General features: G+C 41.4%; 1 protein-coding gene across 1 annotated transcript in view; it reads right to left on the reverse strand.

The window, feature by feature from the left end:
* Positions 1-14940: 14940 nt before the first annotated feature.
* The window catches only part of LOC112106863 (malonyl-CoA decarboxylase, mitochondrial), a 55453-nt gene continuing 52904 nt past the window's right edge, over positions 14941-17489 (reverse strand). Inside the window, exon 4 of the mRNA XM_029914242.1 lies at positions 14941-15634. Within this exon, the coding sequence (XP_029770102.1) occupies positions 15101-15634 (534 nt within the window). The 3' untranslated portion in view covers positions 14941-15100. The remainder of the gene's footprint in view (positions 15635-17489) is intronic.

The raw sequence follows: 17489 nt of genomic DNA on the forward strand, positions 1-17489 counted from the left end.
AATTTGTGACTAATTTCATTACACTATTTAACAGGGAGCTGTCACTTAGGGCTTCAGTCAAGCTTAGCACAGCAACAAATAGGCATCACTCATTCATTATGTCTTCACAGTTATAATAGTTACATGCTTATTCCTTTTCACATTCAAGCACTCCTCATGGTACTCCACTGGGATGGCAACAAATCTGAAGTGTCTGCTCAGCCAAGCTATCAGTAGCATTTCTGCCTTGTGGGGAAGTGGGATCCACTCACAAGTCCCCTTGCTGGAATTACATATCCAGTTCAAGGTGTGGCCTTTGCAATGAAATGCAGCATGACGATGAACAGTGAGTGGTAACCTAACAATGGCACGTGCATATCACATCGGCTCAGCTTACCAGCAAAAAGATGCCCACCCTGTAAACTCAACTCGGGATCTGAAAATCAAGCTGGACTCTTTCCTGCCTGCTAAGAGCATCTTTCCACTACCCTGAGGGGCTTTAACCTAGCCCCACTGCCAATGGAAGCTCGGTACTTGTAGAGCTCAGGGGAGCCAAAGCCATGCTAGCCACGGCAGCTCTGTGCCACCAACAGATCTCCCTATGTATGTGAAATCCTCGGTCATTTTGTACCCATCGAGAGGTGCAAAGCAGGCAGAGTGTAGCTAAGAATCATGGCCTGTATCACAATGCGGGTGCACACGGGGAAGAGATAAGGCAAGGCAACCTAAGACTCTGTTCCTGTAACTGACTCCATACAAGTGGACCCCGGCTCCTGCAAGGAGTCAATCAGACTCTGCATGGAGCTGGAGGCCCATCATGGGGTGTTTGATGTAGGATCTAGGTCTTAGGACTGGGAGCCTAAAGGAGACAGATGCCCAGCTCTCATTGTTTCAGTAAGATTAGAGTATCTAATGCCTTGAGAGCCTTTGAAAATTTCAGCCTAAAACACTGTCTCCTGACTTGTGTGTTTTACTTTGCAGCTCTAATGTTCTTCTAATACCGGGGTGGGAGGTTGTATGGGCTACACAGAAAATATCATTTTCATTGCATTCATAGATGCACTGGGTCTGATTCACATCACAGTTACCATGAGGTAAGTCAGGAGTTATTCTATTGAAGTCAGTGAGTGAAATCCAGACCCATTAAAATCAAAGTCAAAGCTCCCATTGACTTCAGTAAAGCCAGGTTTTCACCTAATGGATTTACAATGTGTGCGATCAGTCTCTGGCTATTTACAACTGTCTGCTTTGTCATTGATGGTGCACAGACAGGCTTCACTTCTTGAGCCACAAAGTTCTTTTCTCCCATTAACAAATGCAAATGACACAAATCTGGGTGTCCTTTTGGCTTTACTGTCAGAGGTTAATTCTCTGTGAACAGGGATTTTCAGCTGTCAATAGGCATTTGTTTCACCTTTCTTTTAAAGAAGAGAGGAACAAGCAACGGTGATGAGAGATTAAGACTGGCAGGGTAAAAGAGCACTGGAATGAACACTAAAGCTATGTTATTCTCATACAAAGTACCTGATCAGAAATGCAGATAGATACGTTGGGAACTTTCAGCTAACAGCAGTTTATAAACCACTGAAAAAGTTTGTCAGTCTCCTAAATTATTTTCACAGAGTTGTGCATGTCTCTGTCTATTGTGTCCCATTTTTGAACAATGTCCCATGTTCAGTGTGTTGGGATTCATGCTATTCACCAGTACTGCATGAAAACAGCTGTTTTGCCATTCAGTGGTATTGTGTTAAGCCATTACTACTCCCTTCCAGACTGAGGCTCAAATACAACAACCAGCTATTTGAGAACAAACTCATGGGTACAACAGCCAGCTCTCCACAGAGCTAACAGAGAAGATTGCATGCCTAACTGGGCTTCACCGAGCACTGCATTAAGAACAATAAACACATCAAGGGATGGCAAAACTGAGACAGACCAAGATAGTCACAGCAAACATGATGAAGATGACAGACAAACCATTATCTGCTGCAGGACCCATTGATTGAAATCCTGATGCTGTTAAAGTCAAAGGGAGCTTTGACATGGACTTCAATGGAGCCAGGATTTCAAATCCGTCACAATGAATTTTTATCAGTGGGCTGAAAGATGCTTTAATTATTATTTTATTTCCACCTGACTTTTTAAGTATGCTGTGTGGGAAATGATGCTCAATGATATGCTAGTAAATAAAGTCTGCAGGCTTGGCAGGACTTAGCAGAGAGAATAAAAAAAAAGTGCAATATGCTAAATCAAGACTTGGCTCAGTCCCTGTGCACACATCTCTTTTCTTACACAAAACTGTATTAAGCTTGTAGTTCAGTAAGGGTCATTTACATACAAATCCCTTGTAAACCAGAAGTAAAATGATTTGGTTTCTATGAGCAATACCACCACACATTTACTCATCACAGGTTAATATTTCAGGGTGTTCTTATTAAGGACTTTTCTGCAAACAAGATAATACAAGTGCTTTCTCTCCCTTCAACTCTCTATTTTATTTATATATATATATAATCTCAAAATCTATAAAACAGATGTTGATAGTCTGTATGTGTTCATATTACACACACCCCATTAGAGTGTGTAAATTTCCTCTTGATGAATCCCATTATTTTAGCAATGACGTAAAGTGTTGAAATGTGCACTTCAGCAAAGCCCAAAGTGCTCACATGCTCACATTATATCTTATTTCAACACATTTTACATTGCAGACCTACTATTTCAATACTCCTAACTCAGCAACTTGTTTCAGCCTGAATATCCACAAATCCCTCAGTGTCATTTCCTTCCAGAAAAGCAAAGATAAATCTGTTTAAAAGTGAGCCCATCATTGTTCTATTTTAAACACCTCCACTCTCTCGTCATTCATTCTGTTTTTAATGCTTTTCCCATCTTAACATCTCTATCCTCTGATCAGTCCACAGCTACAGAAGCCATTTCAATTGTTTTTCTAACAACTCTCTTACTTGATCAGATACATACAGAAACACACACAGAAATAAACTTGTGCTGCTCTGACACATAAAATAATCACTTGTCATAAATTACAGCTGCGCTTACAAATCTGACATTGCTAGCCAGGTCAATATAGGCGACATACACAGTGAAGCCTGTAGATAAGGGTTGCCAACACTTTTCATTATAAGCAATTGAAAAAAGGCTTATTTTAACATACATAACTGCTCAGGCTGAATTTTCTATGCCAGATGTCTGCCTCAGGTTTACATATATATTTTTTTAAATTATAGTAAAAACGGTTCAGCTGTTTCTCAGCACAAGGTTGGGGGAAGTTTCTTAAAATTTCTTACACTGATTCATTGATAAGCTTTGATGCCTCCAGGTTTTGGAGCAAGGACCTCACTCTGTGCCAGAGAAGTGCTTTTTGCTGTTCCCATGAAACTCTGCCCAAATTTGGCTAAATTATAAGCCTCTGGAAATCGCTGTCTCAGTAGAGACGTTAGAGTTAGGCAGCGAAATTCTCTGAAGAGTCCGTCTGTATTGAGCATGCTCCATCCAAGGGCTGCATTGCTTCTCTTGCAGCTAAGGCACATGAACTATCCCCCCTGTGCTCTCAGTGCTCCTGGTGTCCAGGCAGCATGGGGAAGAAATGAGTCAACTTGACTGGAATATAGAGGAATCAGAAGCAAGGCCTGGGGAATTAAAAGGGGGAGACTGGGATGTACAGCTAATGAGAGGAGGGCAGGGTTGGAGATTGAATGCCACCCTACAGAACTGGATTCTATCCCTGCCTCTGCCACAGAGTTCCTATGTGATGCTGGGCAACTCACTTCAACCAAACTTTTTACAAATGCTATTAACTCTATGTTCCTCATTTCTGCGTGCCCAACTTGAGACAGCTGGCCTATGATTTGCATAAGTGCTGAGTACTCACATCCTGTGCAATGAATGAGGTTCTGCTGAAAATATAGTCTGTGATCATGCAGTTAAAGACTGTATCAAAATGCATACACACAAGGGGACAAATTAAGGTTACATGGGCAACCTTAATTCTGGCATTTCCTAACTTTTGGGTGCTTTATCTTACAATATTAACATTCTTTTACTGTTGTTTTCTGTGTTTATGTGCGTGTGTGGGGGGGGGGGGGTATTTGCTTGCATCTGAGAACATCAACATTTCAGTTAAATAAGCCTATTGGTTTTGAGATGTATAAAGTTACATGTGGTGATACAGAAGTCCCCAGTTTATGAGAAAAGCACGCCCATTCAAGAACCTAGTACCAAGCTGGATGTTCAGTATTTTGCTTTCTTTTTCCAAATGACAGATTATATTTTAAAATGTGTTAAAACTCCAACATAAGAAGAAGTAATGACCGCATTTCACAAAACAGGGTGCTGGCTAATGAGGGCCTAATGTGTAATGTATACTTTCAACATATTTAGAAGTATACTCAGAAGTATATTTACAACTACATCCTTTCCCACCAAACTCTCATCCATAGAGCAAAAGAATGCAAGAACACAGTGTAACCTTTTTCAAACTTAAAAGATATTTTCATTTAAAAAGGCTTCTTTGGAAAAAATAGTTGATTAAAAAAAGCAAAAACATATCATTGAGATTTTAATTACATTTTAAAGACTTTACTAGAACAAAAATTTCATTTAAGTACATTCTTAGATACAGACTGTAGGAGCTTAATGATTTTTTTCACTGTTTAAAGTTTCTGCATCATTTCCTTTTTCTCTAATTAAGCAGAAACAAGATAGGTCATTTTGATTCTCTCTCTCTCTCTCTCTCTCCAAATTCCAGCTCTAATTAAGATTCGGTTAGTGTTCCTAGTATAATCCCAATAATCAGGGGTTCATGAGTTCTCCGGTTTAAAGTCACGCTAGGTTGGAAGTTGGTGTACCTGTTTCAGCAGATTAGTTACCCTAATTTTCCCTTATATTTGCAATGGTTTCAATTTCAGCACATTTTTTCTATTAGATAGAACAGCTGTAGCTGAAAATGAATCCAGCAATTCAGCCCTCAAATCTTCATCACAGGAGGGAAGAGTCTAATGAAAGCTGGAAGCATGGAATGGCAGGCTCTAATTCTGATTGATCAATACAAAACAACTCTGTACCATGTCACACTGAAACGGGACCATCAAGGACCATTGCACTATGGGGGAGGGGATAAAATGGGGCCCAGCCACTCCTTCCCTCAGCACCCTCCTTGACCTAGAACAGACCTCCCACACTCTGGGGGCACTACATGGTTGTGCCCATGTGCTACCCTCACCCCAGTCATGTGGCCTTGGAAGAAAACTGCAGAGAGAAGCCAGCCAGAGGCTGCAGCCAATAGGGACAGATGCAGCCAAGGCAGAGACATTCAGAGAGCTTTCTAGTTTTGACTGGACTTTCTGTGCCCTGCACTGATTGGCTGCTTGTTCCAACCTTCTTTCTCCTTCACTTTGGTTTCACTCCACATCTGCCCCGCTTACCCGCTTCTCTTTCCTTTTTTGTTCATTTAGCTTATCCCCTCCGAAGTAAGCCCATCAAATAAATAAAACTAAATTAAAATTAAAAAACCATGGACTAGCATGCCTCTTGCTGCCATCACATTTTCACTCTGCTTGCATGTTATACCCCTTCTCCTACCCTCTGCCTTTCTTGCCTGTTTAGATTGTAAGCTCTCTGGGGCTGGGACTACCCACTACAGCACCCAGCACACCGTGGCCTCATTCTTGGCTGGCCCTTAGACGCTGCTCCAATAAACATGGTTCATAATAATACCACCACCAATTAAAATGAAGTGAGGTACATCGAGGCATGCGGGCTTATGGTATTTTGGTGGGAGGAGACCAACACATCTAGAAGACATTTATCTTTGAAAAACCATGGCCGAGCATATTCAGTAGCTAGTCTCCATACTGTTTTTATGATCAGCAATGAGGTTTCAATGGTATCACTACAATCACTATGTCAAAGGAAGTGCCCCAGAGAATTTTTCTGAACTACTTGTAAGCAGGTACCAGCACACCACCAATGGTCTGATCCCATGAGGGGACAAGTGTCCTGATTAGCATCTCACACGATCAGGCATCAAATGCTTCGCTTTATGCACAGAACAGGTTGACACTACCAGTGCACACTCCCTGCAGTACTGTATCCATAGGCCTCCGTCCCAAATTGCAAGGACTCTCTGCTCTGTCTTTCCTTGCCTTTGTGGTCTTATTTCTTGTGCTTAACACTATGTGGCCCTTGTCTACACAGGGAAGTTGTACTAGTATAGCCTAAGGTGTGAATTTAGACTGATACAGTCAGTGCTTAATTTGTAATGAAAGAGGTGCCAGGACTCAAGCAATTTTTGTACATTCGTACCTGATGCAGCGAGCCCAGAGGTGCCGCAGCTATGAACTGCCAAGCCTAGAGGTGCCGGGGCTCAGCCCTGGCAGGTCCTGGCGCAAATTAAGCACCGGTTATAGTTACATCAGTGTAAACTCCTGTTTTCACACTTTTATTCTAGTCTGAGTGGCATTTTTTGATTAAGCGAATTTGGAATAGGTTTAAATTAATCCAAAATAAGGGTTCACATGGGTTTACACTACACCAGTGCAAGTTTTGGTATTGACAAGCCCTTTGGCCCAGATCCTCAAAGCTTTTTAGGGTTCTAAATTCCACAGTTTTCAAGGGAAGTGAGGAGCCTATATACCTTTGAGACTAAGATGGTGCAGCTCCATTGTAGTCAATGGAAATACACCGATTTATACCACCGGATCTGGGCCTATAACTCCTTTTTTATCAGTGACTTTTTGCACAGCAGTGTATAGTGCCGCTACCCAGACAGCATAATCATCAAAAGAGTGCTTCGTTTTATTTATTTATTGGAGGAATATAATGAACACAGCAATCATGTCATCTCTATTTTTGACATCCTAACCAAGCCGGTGATGCACAAGGCAAGTTGGCACAAACCTTTATTGGGTTTGCTCAGTGTAATGGTCTCATGCATGACATACAGCTCTTGGCCAAAATGGGTTGTAAGTTAGCCCAGAAGTTGGTATAAGTGGGGGTAACTTGCCTCAATTTGGCATTTCTTCTGGAACCAAATCCACCTGTTAAAACGAGTGCAACATCCATTGCTGTCCATAGGAGCTGAACTTTCATGCCAGGAGTTACTTGGTCCCTCAGAAAAATAATGGGAATGATGTAACCATAAATTAACGGAGGGGCAGGGGCTGCTTTCTTGCACCTCATTCATTGTCTTCCTGCACCGTCCTCCTCTTCAGACCCTTTTGCATGTGTGCAGCATCTCACTTCTGCTGGAGCAAGTAGAGAACAAAGCACCCACATTCCAAAGCACCACACCTTAGACAGTGTGGCAACATTAACTTATTCTACTGCCATGAAATACCCTGTTACCCATGCAAACACACCTATCTGTGTCTCATAGTGGGAAATACCCATTATTTCTTAACATGAGTTTTATCGTTGAATTTTCCAGGCAGCTTGGCTCCACCTCCCTGGACCTCTGCTCTCGCTAAATTGTCCAGGTGGCCTCTCCTCCTCCTGTGCGCCAAGGAAAGGGTTCGTTGGCTGAGCTACTGTGCTGGTATATTTTAAAAGTGCAGTACATAAAACAAAGGCATCATAGTTTCACCTCTACACCCCACTACTGAGACAGAATCAAGGCAAGTTACATTACTTTGCCGCTTAGGCCCATTTTCTGCTCAACTTCCACCACTGTTTTTGTCACCACTGAAATGGAGTCCAACTCCCTCCACGGGAGTTGCATCACTTAGGGAGGTTGTTTGTTCTTGTGTGGGTCCCCAATAGGTGGCAGTCCATACATCACTCCAATGTACTATTTATAAGATGCAAATAATGTAAGGCGGGACACTCAAGACACAAATTGCATATACTGAGCCATCACAAAGGCCTTTATAAAGAAGGCCATAAGAGTTTCTTGAAACAGTATAAAGTTGCTGCCTCTTCTGTGGTGTAGGTAGTTTCTTGTATTTGTCTACAACAGCAACCCACAAAACATGCCTCCCTGCAGACCATTTTGCTCTAGGCATTTTGCAAAAATACACAGATCTGTTATCTACTCATTTTCAGACATTTTCCATTCATAAAACTATGACACAACTTTGCTCTATTGCTGTTCTTTGAGTTCTCCCATCAAGACCAGTTTGTTTATTACTACTGCAATGATAGTAGCAAAAAGAAGCAGTCCACATTAAAGACTGTGTGTCTGTAAAGTGTTGTTAGGTTAAATTCAAGCCATTTTCATAGTATTTTTTTTTGAGCATCTGCAACTGTGTTTAAAAACATTTTTTTGCGAATCTGTGACTAACACATGTCAAAATCAATTTACGCCCTTCCTCCTCCCCCTTAAAATAAATCTGTACCTGGGCTGATAGAGGACCTGTAAAACGCCCAGATTCAGCAATATGTTCTCCAAAACAACCAGCTATGGTTTACAGATTGAGTTTGCAATAGAAAGCCTTAGAGAAGCATTAACCCTCTCTGGGTTAATGGTTCCAACCCAGTTCATTAGGATAGTGACTAAAAGTCATTACCCAGCCCATCGCTCTCGCTGAAATGAGTTTGTAGACTCCATCCAGTATAGCGTGGGCAGCTGTTTAGAGCAAATACCCCATTAATACAATAACTATTCGTTAGCCCCCTTGCACCAGACAACCCACATTTTGTCTGCTTTGTGCCACAGCAGCTGTAAAGGTACTTTAGCGAGCTTCCTGTGACTTCCTCCTTTTGGGGAATCCTTCCATGGCGTGGGGTTGGTATAGTGCAGGGGTCGGCAACGTTCGGCATGCGGCTCACCAGGGTAAGCACCCTAGCGAGCCGGGCCAGTTTATTTACCTGCTGACGCAGCAGGTTCGGCCGATCGCGGCCCCCACTGGCCGCGGTTCGCTGTCCCGGGCCAATGGGGGCGGCGGGAAGCGGCGCGGGCGAGGGACGTGCTGGCCACGGCTTCCCGCCGCCCCCATTGGCCCGGGACGGCGAACCGTGGCCAGTGGGGGCCGCGATTGGCCGAACCTGCCGCATCAGCAGGTAAATAAACTGGCCCGGCCCGCCAGGGTGCTTAGGCTGGCGAGCCGCGTGCCCAACGTTGCCGACCCCTGGTATAGTGGTATAAAGGACAAGGCCAGAATGCTGTTCTGCAACTATGGGCCTTTGGGCCAGGGGATAGGCTGCAGGCTTCAACTAATGCCCAGCTGCCTGAAGTCTGCTCTGATTTCCACTTGGGAATAGCCTGGTGCCAGAATTTGAGGAAATAACAGACTAATGCTACTTTGCTTCTCCCTTTCTGCCCTTCCTCTACCCACATATGCCTTTCTCTGGCCCTGGCTAGACAACAGGATCTGGCCCCTTCACAGAGAAGCCATGGATTGAGTGTGTAGAGACTACACTACCAACTAAATGAATTTAGCCCTGTGGTGCCTTGGTGTTATTCTCTAGATGGTATTGTGGCCGAGGGTTCAGCATGTGTTTATAAAACTCTCATTGGGCCGAAGATTTAATGATAAAAGGCTATCAGAAAAGGACAGCACATGAAAACTCCTCAGCTTGGGACCAAAGAAGGAGAAAGCAGCCAGAGTGTTAAATACTGTTCATATGGAGGTCTCAGTCGTTTATAGATTTTACAAGAGCATTTTAATGTCAACAGAAAATTGCCTTTATGATGGCTACATAATACATTTTTCTATTTTGAATATTTTCTAGATTATCATTAAAAAAGCATCATCGTTCAGCAGCTAGCTGAAACGGACAAAAGCACATGGGAGTCATCCTGCTGAGGCGCTGTACTGCAAATTTACCTTTTACATTCTAAAATAGAACTGTGCCCTGCTCAGTGTCAGACAAACACTGGAAGAAGACCCAAGTTTTGCTGTGTTATACACTATTACCAGCTCCTCTTCGTTATGTGCGTGCTCTTCAGAATAGGCTTCACCAACTCTGCAAACTGGGCGAGGGGAGGCATTATCCCTGCATTTTGAGCAATGAAGCTGCATTTCAAAAGAATGGAGTAAAACCCCTCCAATGACATGTCCATTGCCCCAGTAAATAGTACATGTAGTGAGCATTTCCTTTCCACTTTCAGCATTGTTCACTTTATTGGCAAGCTGGACAGTCCAAGCACTGATGGTCATTTTAAGGCCAACAACCAATGAAAGAAAACTCGTGGGAATAAACAGCCAATAATGAGCAAAGACTTCACCCTCAACAATCCTTTCGCAAAGGTTTTTTAAAATTGAACTACATTTCTGATGCACAATTAAATGATAGAATATTTAGCCTAATTTGTTAGATTACTGGGGTAACAGATGAAGTGAACCAAAAAGCGAACTGAAGAAGTGAAATACTTTTGCAGGTGCTTGAGGGCTTGTGGAGAACGGATGTCATACAGAAAATACATCCATATAATGCACCTCCAATGTGATGCTAAAAATCTTTGCTTATAATCTCCCAACAAACAGACCATGGAGGCATTTAAACTCTGTCTAGGTGTGAGAATCCACACGTTATGAGCCTGATTTAGATCAGCCTGTTGCATCACTCAAAAATCTCTGTTGTCTTTAATAGAAGTCTCTTATTTGACTTCCTCAAACCGGAGGCATTTTAGAGAACAAATATAGGGTTTTTCCTTCACAAACAGCTGTATTTATTCATACACAAAACTGAATTTCATCTTAAAACCAGGAGTATACTGATTAAGTTGTACTTTCTAAACTTTGGAGAAGGGAAAAATAAATACACCTAGCTTCTGATCTCTGTTGAAAACAAAAGTGTCATGTCCTGCAGTAATGTGTTTGCCGAAAATGAGGTTTTACTAAGTGACTATCTGGCTGTCAGGGTATCAGACTAAGCACTCTTTTGACAGCAGCTATTGAAAGTTCAGCACCCACACAACTGTTATCTACACATGTTCCCCCTCAGGGCTCCATGTAAAGATAATATTTAATGATGTTACACACAAAACAGGCTGCAGAAATAATAGGGAAAGCACAGAAATGGGAAGGTACTCTTTGCTCATCTTTTCCTTACTCTGGTCACAATTTTATGCTACAACTTTAGACCTGATATTTAGATCCTGGTGGGCAACCATGAGCTTGCAGGTACTTTCAAGGGCACTTTCCTACCACTATTGGCCATATGGGCAAGTATTATAGATATTAATGCCTGTACTTGCAATGGTGTTTTATTATATCAGTTGCAACTGCAGGTGCAGGTGTTAGGAAAGCACCATTGAAAATCAGATCCTTATTTAAAATGGGTCTTTTTTGTCATGTTGTTATAGAAAAACAGAAAATGACACACAGTTTTTGTTTGCTTGGTCTTTAATTTTAAAAGGCACCGGTCTACACATAGCATGAAAACAATAAAAGTCATACTAGGTCAGATCATTCATCCATCTAGTCTGGTATCAAAACTATTGTCAAATCAAGGGGACTTTTCATAAAACTTCTACAGTGCACCTATTTGGAAAGGGAGATTTCTTCCTCATCCCAGTAAGTGATCAGCTTATTCCCTGGCACTATCCTTTATAAATACTCATAATTCTTATCTTAGCCAGTGTAACTTCAGAGGAATAAGTGCCTCTTGGGAATACATGCTTGAAAAATTTCAGGTTCTTAAATTTAAGCTGTTTTTCCTTAGAGAAAATATTTAAACCCCCATTTTTTGCTCTAAGTCTAAAAATGAGGTTATTTTTGAAATAAAAAAAAAATCTGTTTCAGGCTGGGAACTTGCACACCAAGTTTCAGAAGAATGAAAGTTCAAAATGATCCTGCTAGAACCCCTAGAAAACTGGGGTACTAACACCGAAGGAGCAACTGACTATTCACTATGGCAACACTAATGAGTGCCACTCCAGTGCAAGGTCTGGCTGAATTCATTTAGCAGATTTTTAAACTCTTAAGTCCTTGAGAGTCTTTAAACATGGATAATATCCTCCCTTTAGGCAAAACTGACATTTTATACATAGCAAATGCTGAAATTTACTCCAAGAGCCATCGACAGGCAATTTAGACAAGCTGAAGCAATGATGGACTGGAAAGGACTGAGTGCACTCTGCATTGTGAAAATACATCAAGAAGTACATGTGTTGTCATTCATACCTGATATTAATGGGTTCCAGAGGGACTACTTTTATCCTGTGAAGTCCCAGTCCTGCACCTGTCATGGTCTTCAGTAACAGCAGGATTAAGCCCCTGTTTATAATGCCTTTTGGAGTAAGGTGCGGAAGCCTCAACTCCCACTGATTTCAGTAGGTGGGGGTGTCAAATTTTCAAAAGAGTTCAGTACCCAACTGCTTTTTTTTTTTTAAGCCATATAAATAAGTGACTAGGTTTTTCAGACATGCTGAGTACCCAGCAGCTCTCATTGATTTTAATGGGTGCTGAGCAGGTCACTCCTAACAGTAACTCTGGTTTGATATGCTTTTTCCATGTGGATCCCTCTCATGGTCTTTTAGCTGGCAGTGTCCATTGGGGCCACACATGTGCCCTGCATGCCTGTGATCCCTCAACTGAGAGCTTAAAGGCAAGTGCAGTCCCAACCACCACAGCGGGCTTGTCCACATGAGGAGTTATTCCAGAATAGCTCTTCCTGTGGACCCTCTTAATCCCAAAGAAGAGTGCCTTATTCCCAATTAGTTTAAAGTAGATTAAGCTAATTTGGAATAAGGCACTGTTATTATGGAATAAAAATTTCCCCAAATGGAGTTAAGCAGGGATAGGTAATCCACTTTAAATTCACACCCAACCTTATTCCACATTAACCTTCATGTGTACACAAGCCCGCCGTTTACTCTCACCCGTTGAGTTGGTACACAGTGGGGTCTGTCTGCTCTCAGGTATTATTAGAAAAAACCAGTACCCCAGTCCTCACCCCATCAGTGAAGCACCAGTTTTAGAATTAAAATAACTGTTTTCTTGTCCTGTTGGCATTTACCTTTACTCTAGGCCACTGACTGACTGATTAGGCTGAGCTGCTTTCCCACCACTGACCAAACAAAGGACAGTGTCCAGTGGACACTACCTACACCAGGAGATTCCAGAAGTTTGAGTACTTAATTCCATAAGTGGGAAATGCAGAGGCAAACTGAAGAATTTACTGATCTCTTCTCAAAAACTTTACAGTGTCTTTTTGGCTCATGTGCAATGAGCCAAGTTATTCAGAGGCAGTGAAAAAGCTATCTTTTGGCACGTACTGTATTGCCCTCTGGCATTTTCACAAAAACTACAATTCAAGTTGAGCAAAGAGATTCTTAATTTTCCTTAAAAAAAATTGGCAATACAAGATTCCTCCCCCACAAGAAGCTGGTAGTAATTTTTTTTTACTGGTATCTGATCAAAAGCCATGGGTTTGCCTTAATTTGTTGACATAAGAGATACCTGCTGACTAGATGTGATGGCTTTTGGAACCATTCTTAAAAACCATAATGAAAGCAGCATGGCATAGGCTAGTTGCCATTGCTAATGTGAAGACCAGCTGCTATGTAAAAATGACTTTGTTCTGAAGGGAATAGTGTGTAGTGCATCCAGCCTCTCTGCATCATCACATTGAGAAATCTGCCATCAGCTGAAGCCAGGGAACATTTAATCTCTTTAGCAGATATTTAAAACAGGCCACTCAGTAGGTAGGAAGTTTTTTGTTTAGTGAACACAAATAATTCATTTGATTGTCCTTTCTCCTGGAATGAAATGGTACATCTGGACACTTACGGATCCCTTCACCTTTACTTGCATAGGGAAATAGAAATGTTTGTGTAATTCTCTTAGGGCACGTCTTTGCTACCCGCCGGATCGGCGGGTAGCAATCGGTCTATCGGGGATCGACTTACCGCGTCTAGTGAAGACGCGATAAAAATCGATCCCTGATGGCTCTACCGTCGACTCCGGAAATCCACCGCGGCAAGAGGCGGTAGCGGAGTCGACGGCGGCGCGTCAGCGGTCGACTTGCCGCCGTCCTCACAGCCAGGTAAGTCGACCTAAAATACGCCACTTCAGCTACGCTATTCACGTAGCTGAAGTTGCGTATCTTAGGTCGACCCCCCGCTGTAGTGTAGACCTAGCCTTAGGAATTTGGTCAGGATTTCAGCATACATTGAAGAAGCCAAGAATTCTGCACTCCAAATCTGCTGATATCTGATCCACTGAAGTCAGTGATCTTATTTCACTGGAGACACTAACATCAAGTGTGACTGTAACCTGAATACGGTACATTTTGAGAGAGATATCATGTAACGTTTATAGAGGAAGACTTATTTTATTTTAATTTATTGCTTTACAGACCAAACCTGGCTTTTTACTATTAAAAAAAGCTTCTTAAAATCCAACTTCTAAAATGTCCAATATAATTTATGGAGATTTAATATATAACCGAAATCTTCATAATTAAGTCCTATAAGCAACAGACTTTCTTTTATTTAGAGCCACTGATTTTACTTATTAAACTGTAAATATGAGCTATAGCAATCTGCAAATACACTGTTGCACATACCTACTGCCTTGAGAAAAAGCCACAGAAATACAAGGTATCTTGTTGCTCGATCAGAGCAATGATTCAGTGTTGGCACTTTGTACTGTACTTTGAAAAAGCAAAAGAATGGCCAAATCAAGAGGTTTTACCAAAAAATGTCAGGAATAAAGAAGACAAAGACCTTCGTGAAGAAATGCTGCAGACTGCTCTTCAGCTTATATATATTTGAGCAAAAAATTGTCTTCGCCCATTGCTTTTATCTAGTTATTTGGGTACAGAGGAGTTCCTCTGTGCTTTTGAAGATGTAGCTTAAACAACAATATTGATCCTGAGAACAACAACAGGGGCAGAGAACAGTCCACACAAGTCACCACTGGCTTGTAACCTTAATGAGATGAATTTACACAGCCTTTAATACACACTTCCAGCTCATTTGAACATAAAGTATGGCAATAATTCAACCATACTGTATCAGGCTTTGAGTATCTGGCAGTACAAGTAAAGAAAGTTATAATAATTTTGGCAGACAATGTAATTTTGCATCCTGCTGTGACTAAGAACAGAGCTCATTGTTTTATTACAAACATTCCCTTTTCAATAAGGACATCCCAAGGTATCCTACCCCTTCATTCAAATGAGAAAAGTTCGCTCTTAAAATCTTCTTGTATATTTAAAGTTTGCTATTTTGCTGAAATTGAGACACCAAGGAAAGAACCTGTTCTGAGGCTTTGATGTGCTTTGTCCCAAGGTATCCTGCACTGTTACTGGCTGTGTCCTCTAAGAAATACCGATAATTTACCATCATGCCACATGAAGCAGTGATCCCACGGGGGCTTGTGTCTGCCATCCAATTTATCCGCCACAGCACAGCACCATTCTGAAGGTGAAAGTTTGCTACTGGATTAAGGGCATATCCACGGTGTTTCTCTCCATACAGGTACCAAGCACAGAGTCTCATAAATGGTGAATGCAATGCTTTGACCAATCTTTCCGATCTCATCCATTCGTTGTTAGTTAAGAGCCTCTTTAGCTTTTCAGCAGCAGGGTCACCAGTGATCTCAGAGATTTCTTGGCATTCTGCATCTGTAAATAGTTCATTTCTCCCCTGTTCCTTTGTTTGTGAGGTCAGAAGTCCAATGAGCCACTTGGTGAATCCTGGGATAGGTGACAGACTAGAAAACACTTTGATCTGAGGAAATTCCCCCTGTAGACCAAAAGAAAAAAAAAATCACAAATCAAGCATGACAATTGCTTTCTTAAAATGAATGAAGAACTCTGACTCAAGGAACAATTGCTAAATATTCTAAAAACTGTTTAGGACAATTTACTGTCAGTAGGGACAAATGGTTCTGAGAAAAGATTATCTTCTTTAGCCAAAAGGATGATTTACTACACAAGCTAATGGTGTGTACAAATACCATATAAAATCACCTCTGTCAATAACAAATTAGTTTCAAGTAAGTGTTTGCCATTCTGAGAATGTTTTTCCTTCACAGCTGATAATTATAATCTACACAATAAAGCTCAGCTAGGTCTATAGGTATGTGTGTTGTGCCCATCAACATAGCACGGTGTCCATTAACGACCCTCCCCAGAGGAGTAAGGTGAAAGAATTTGGCCATTTTATGACTTTCCTGCATTATTATAATTTTCCCTCTTTTGACGTGAAGAAATGTATGGGTAGTGGAGGAGAGGGGGGAAATGAGGCTTAGGCTAAATTTCTATGATAAACTCAGGAGGCTTCTTCCTATTAGATACCAAAGGCAGCGGGTCTTATTTAGATTTTTAGTCTTGATGTCAGTCGCCCTTTCGGATGAACTGGTGCCACTTACTCAAGGATTTTTCTGAATCCAGCGTTTACTGAAGTGTGAGAAGAGATTATGTACCATTGGAAGCTACTTTTCGTACTATCCATGTGAACTGCAAACACTTTAAGATAAAATTTTATGTTGAGAATAACAGAGTTGATCCCATCAATCAACATTTATAGCATCAGTTGAAGCATCTCTTAGGTGCTAACAGACATATGAACAGAAACCATTCCCTTTGGTAATTATGACAAAATTGCATGCTAGTTTTGAGGTGTGCTGACATCAGGACTAGATGAGGCCACCAAATTCCTTGTCATTTGGATTTAACACATCAGGAATTAACTTGGATATCAAGCCTGGTGGGTGAAGGAGGGAGGAAGAAGCCAAATTACAACAACCCAGAGTGCTTTTTAAAATTACTTTTCACACTGAGGGGGAGAAGGTCTCAGACATTTATAGACTTTACAATAACATCTTAATGTCAACATAAAATTGCCTTCACAATACATTTTTCTATTTTGAGTATTTTCTAGATTATCATTAAAAAATCATCTTCATTCAGATGCTATCTTAAACTGACAAATGCTAATGGGAGTCATGCTGCTAAGGCACTGCATAGCAAATTTACCCTGTACATTCGAAAATATAACAGTGCCCTATCAAGTGTCAGACACAAACATTGGAAAAAGAACCCTTTTAAACTCCCGGATTTCCAAATTTAAGACCCAATCCCCTGAGCCCCTGTGGATGCCCAAAGAAGTGAAAGAGGCTCTGATGGGATCCAGTCATCTAGAACAGCTTTCAGGACCAGAGCCTAAGAAACCTGAAATATGAAACCACACACAAGCCCGAAATGTATGTCTACACAATTTAATATTCTTAAAAACAATACAAATTCTGCAAGAATAAAGGAATCAAGTGTTTGGTTAAAATATTATGCTGGTCACCAAGAGACCAAGATCAAAATACAGTTCTGTATCCACTGGTCCTGTTAAAAAATAATTAAGCATACTTGATACCCAACATAATATGGGGTCTGATTTTTAAAAATGCAGCCATTCAATTGCCCACACCTAATCTGTTTGTCAATTACTTTTAAATACATACAATAGTCAGTATATGTGCAAAGAGCTTTCCAGTCAAAATGTATAAGTGGCTATTTGCGCAAGCCAATACCAAATATGCATGCAAAATGACATGACAGCACCCCCTCAGGGTACTTGGTCTGGCAGGGCAGTCAGTCAGCTG

The sequence above is a fragment of the Terrapene carolina genome, unplaced genomic scaffold, assembly GCF_002925995.2.
Source record: "Terrapene carolina triunguis isolate 2854851 unplaced genomic scaffold, T_m_triunguis-2.0 Scaffold33911, whole genome shotgun sequence".
NCBI classification, from domain to species: domain Eukaryota; kingdom Metazoa; phylum Chordata; order Testudines; family Emydidae; genus Terrapene; species Terrapene triunguis.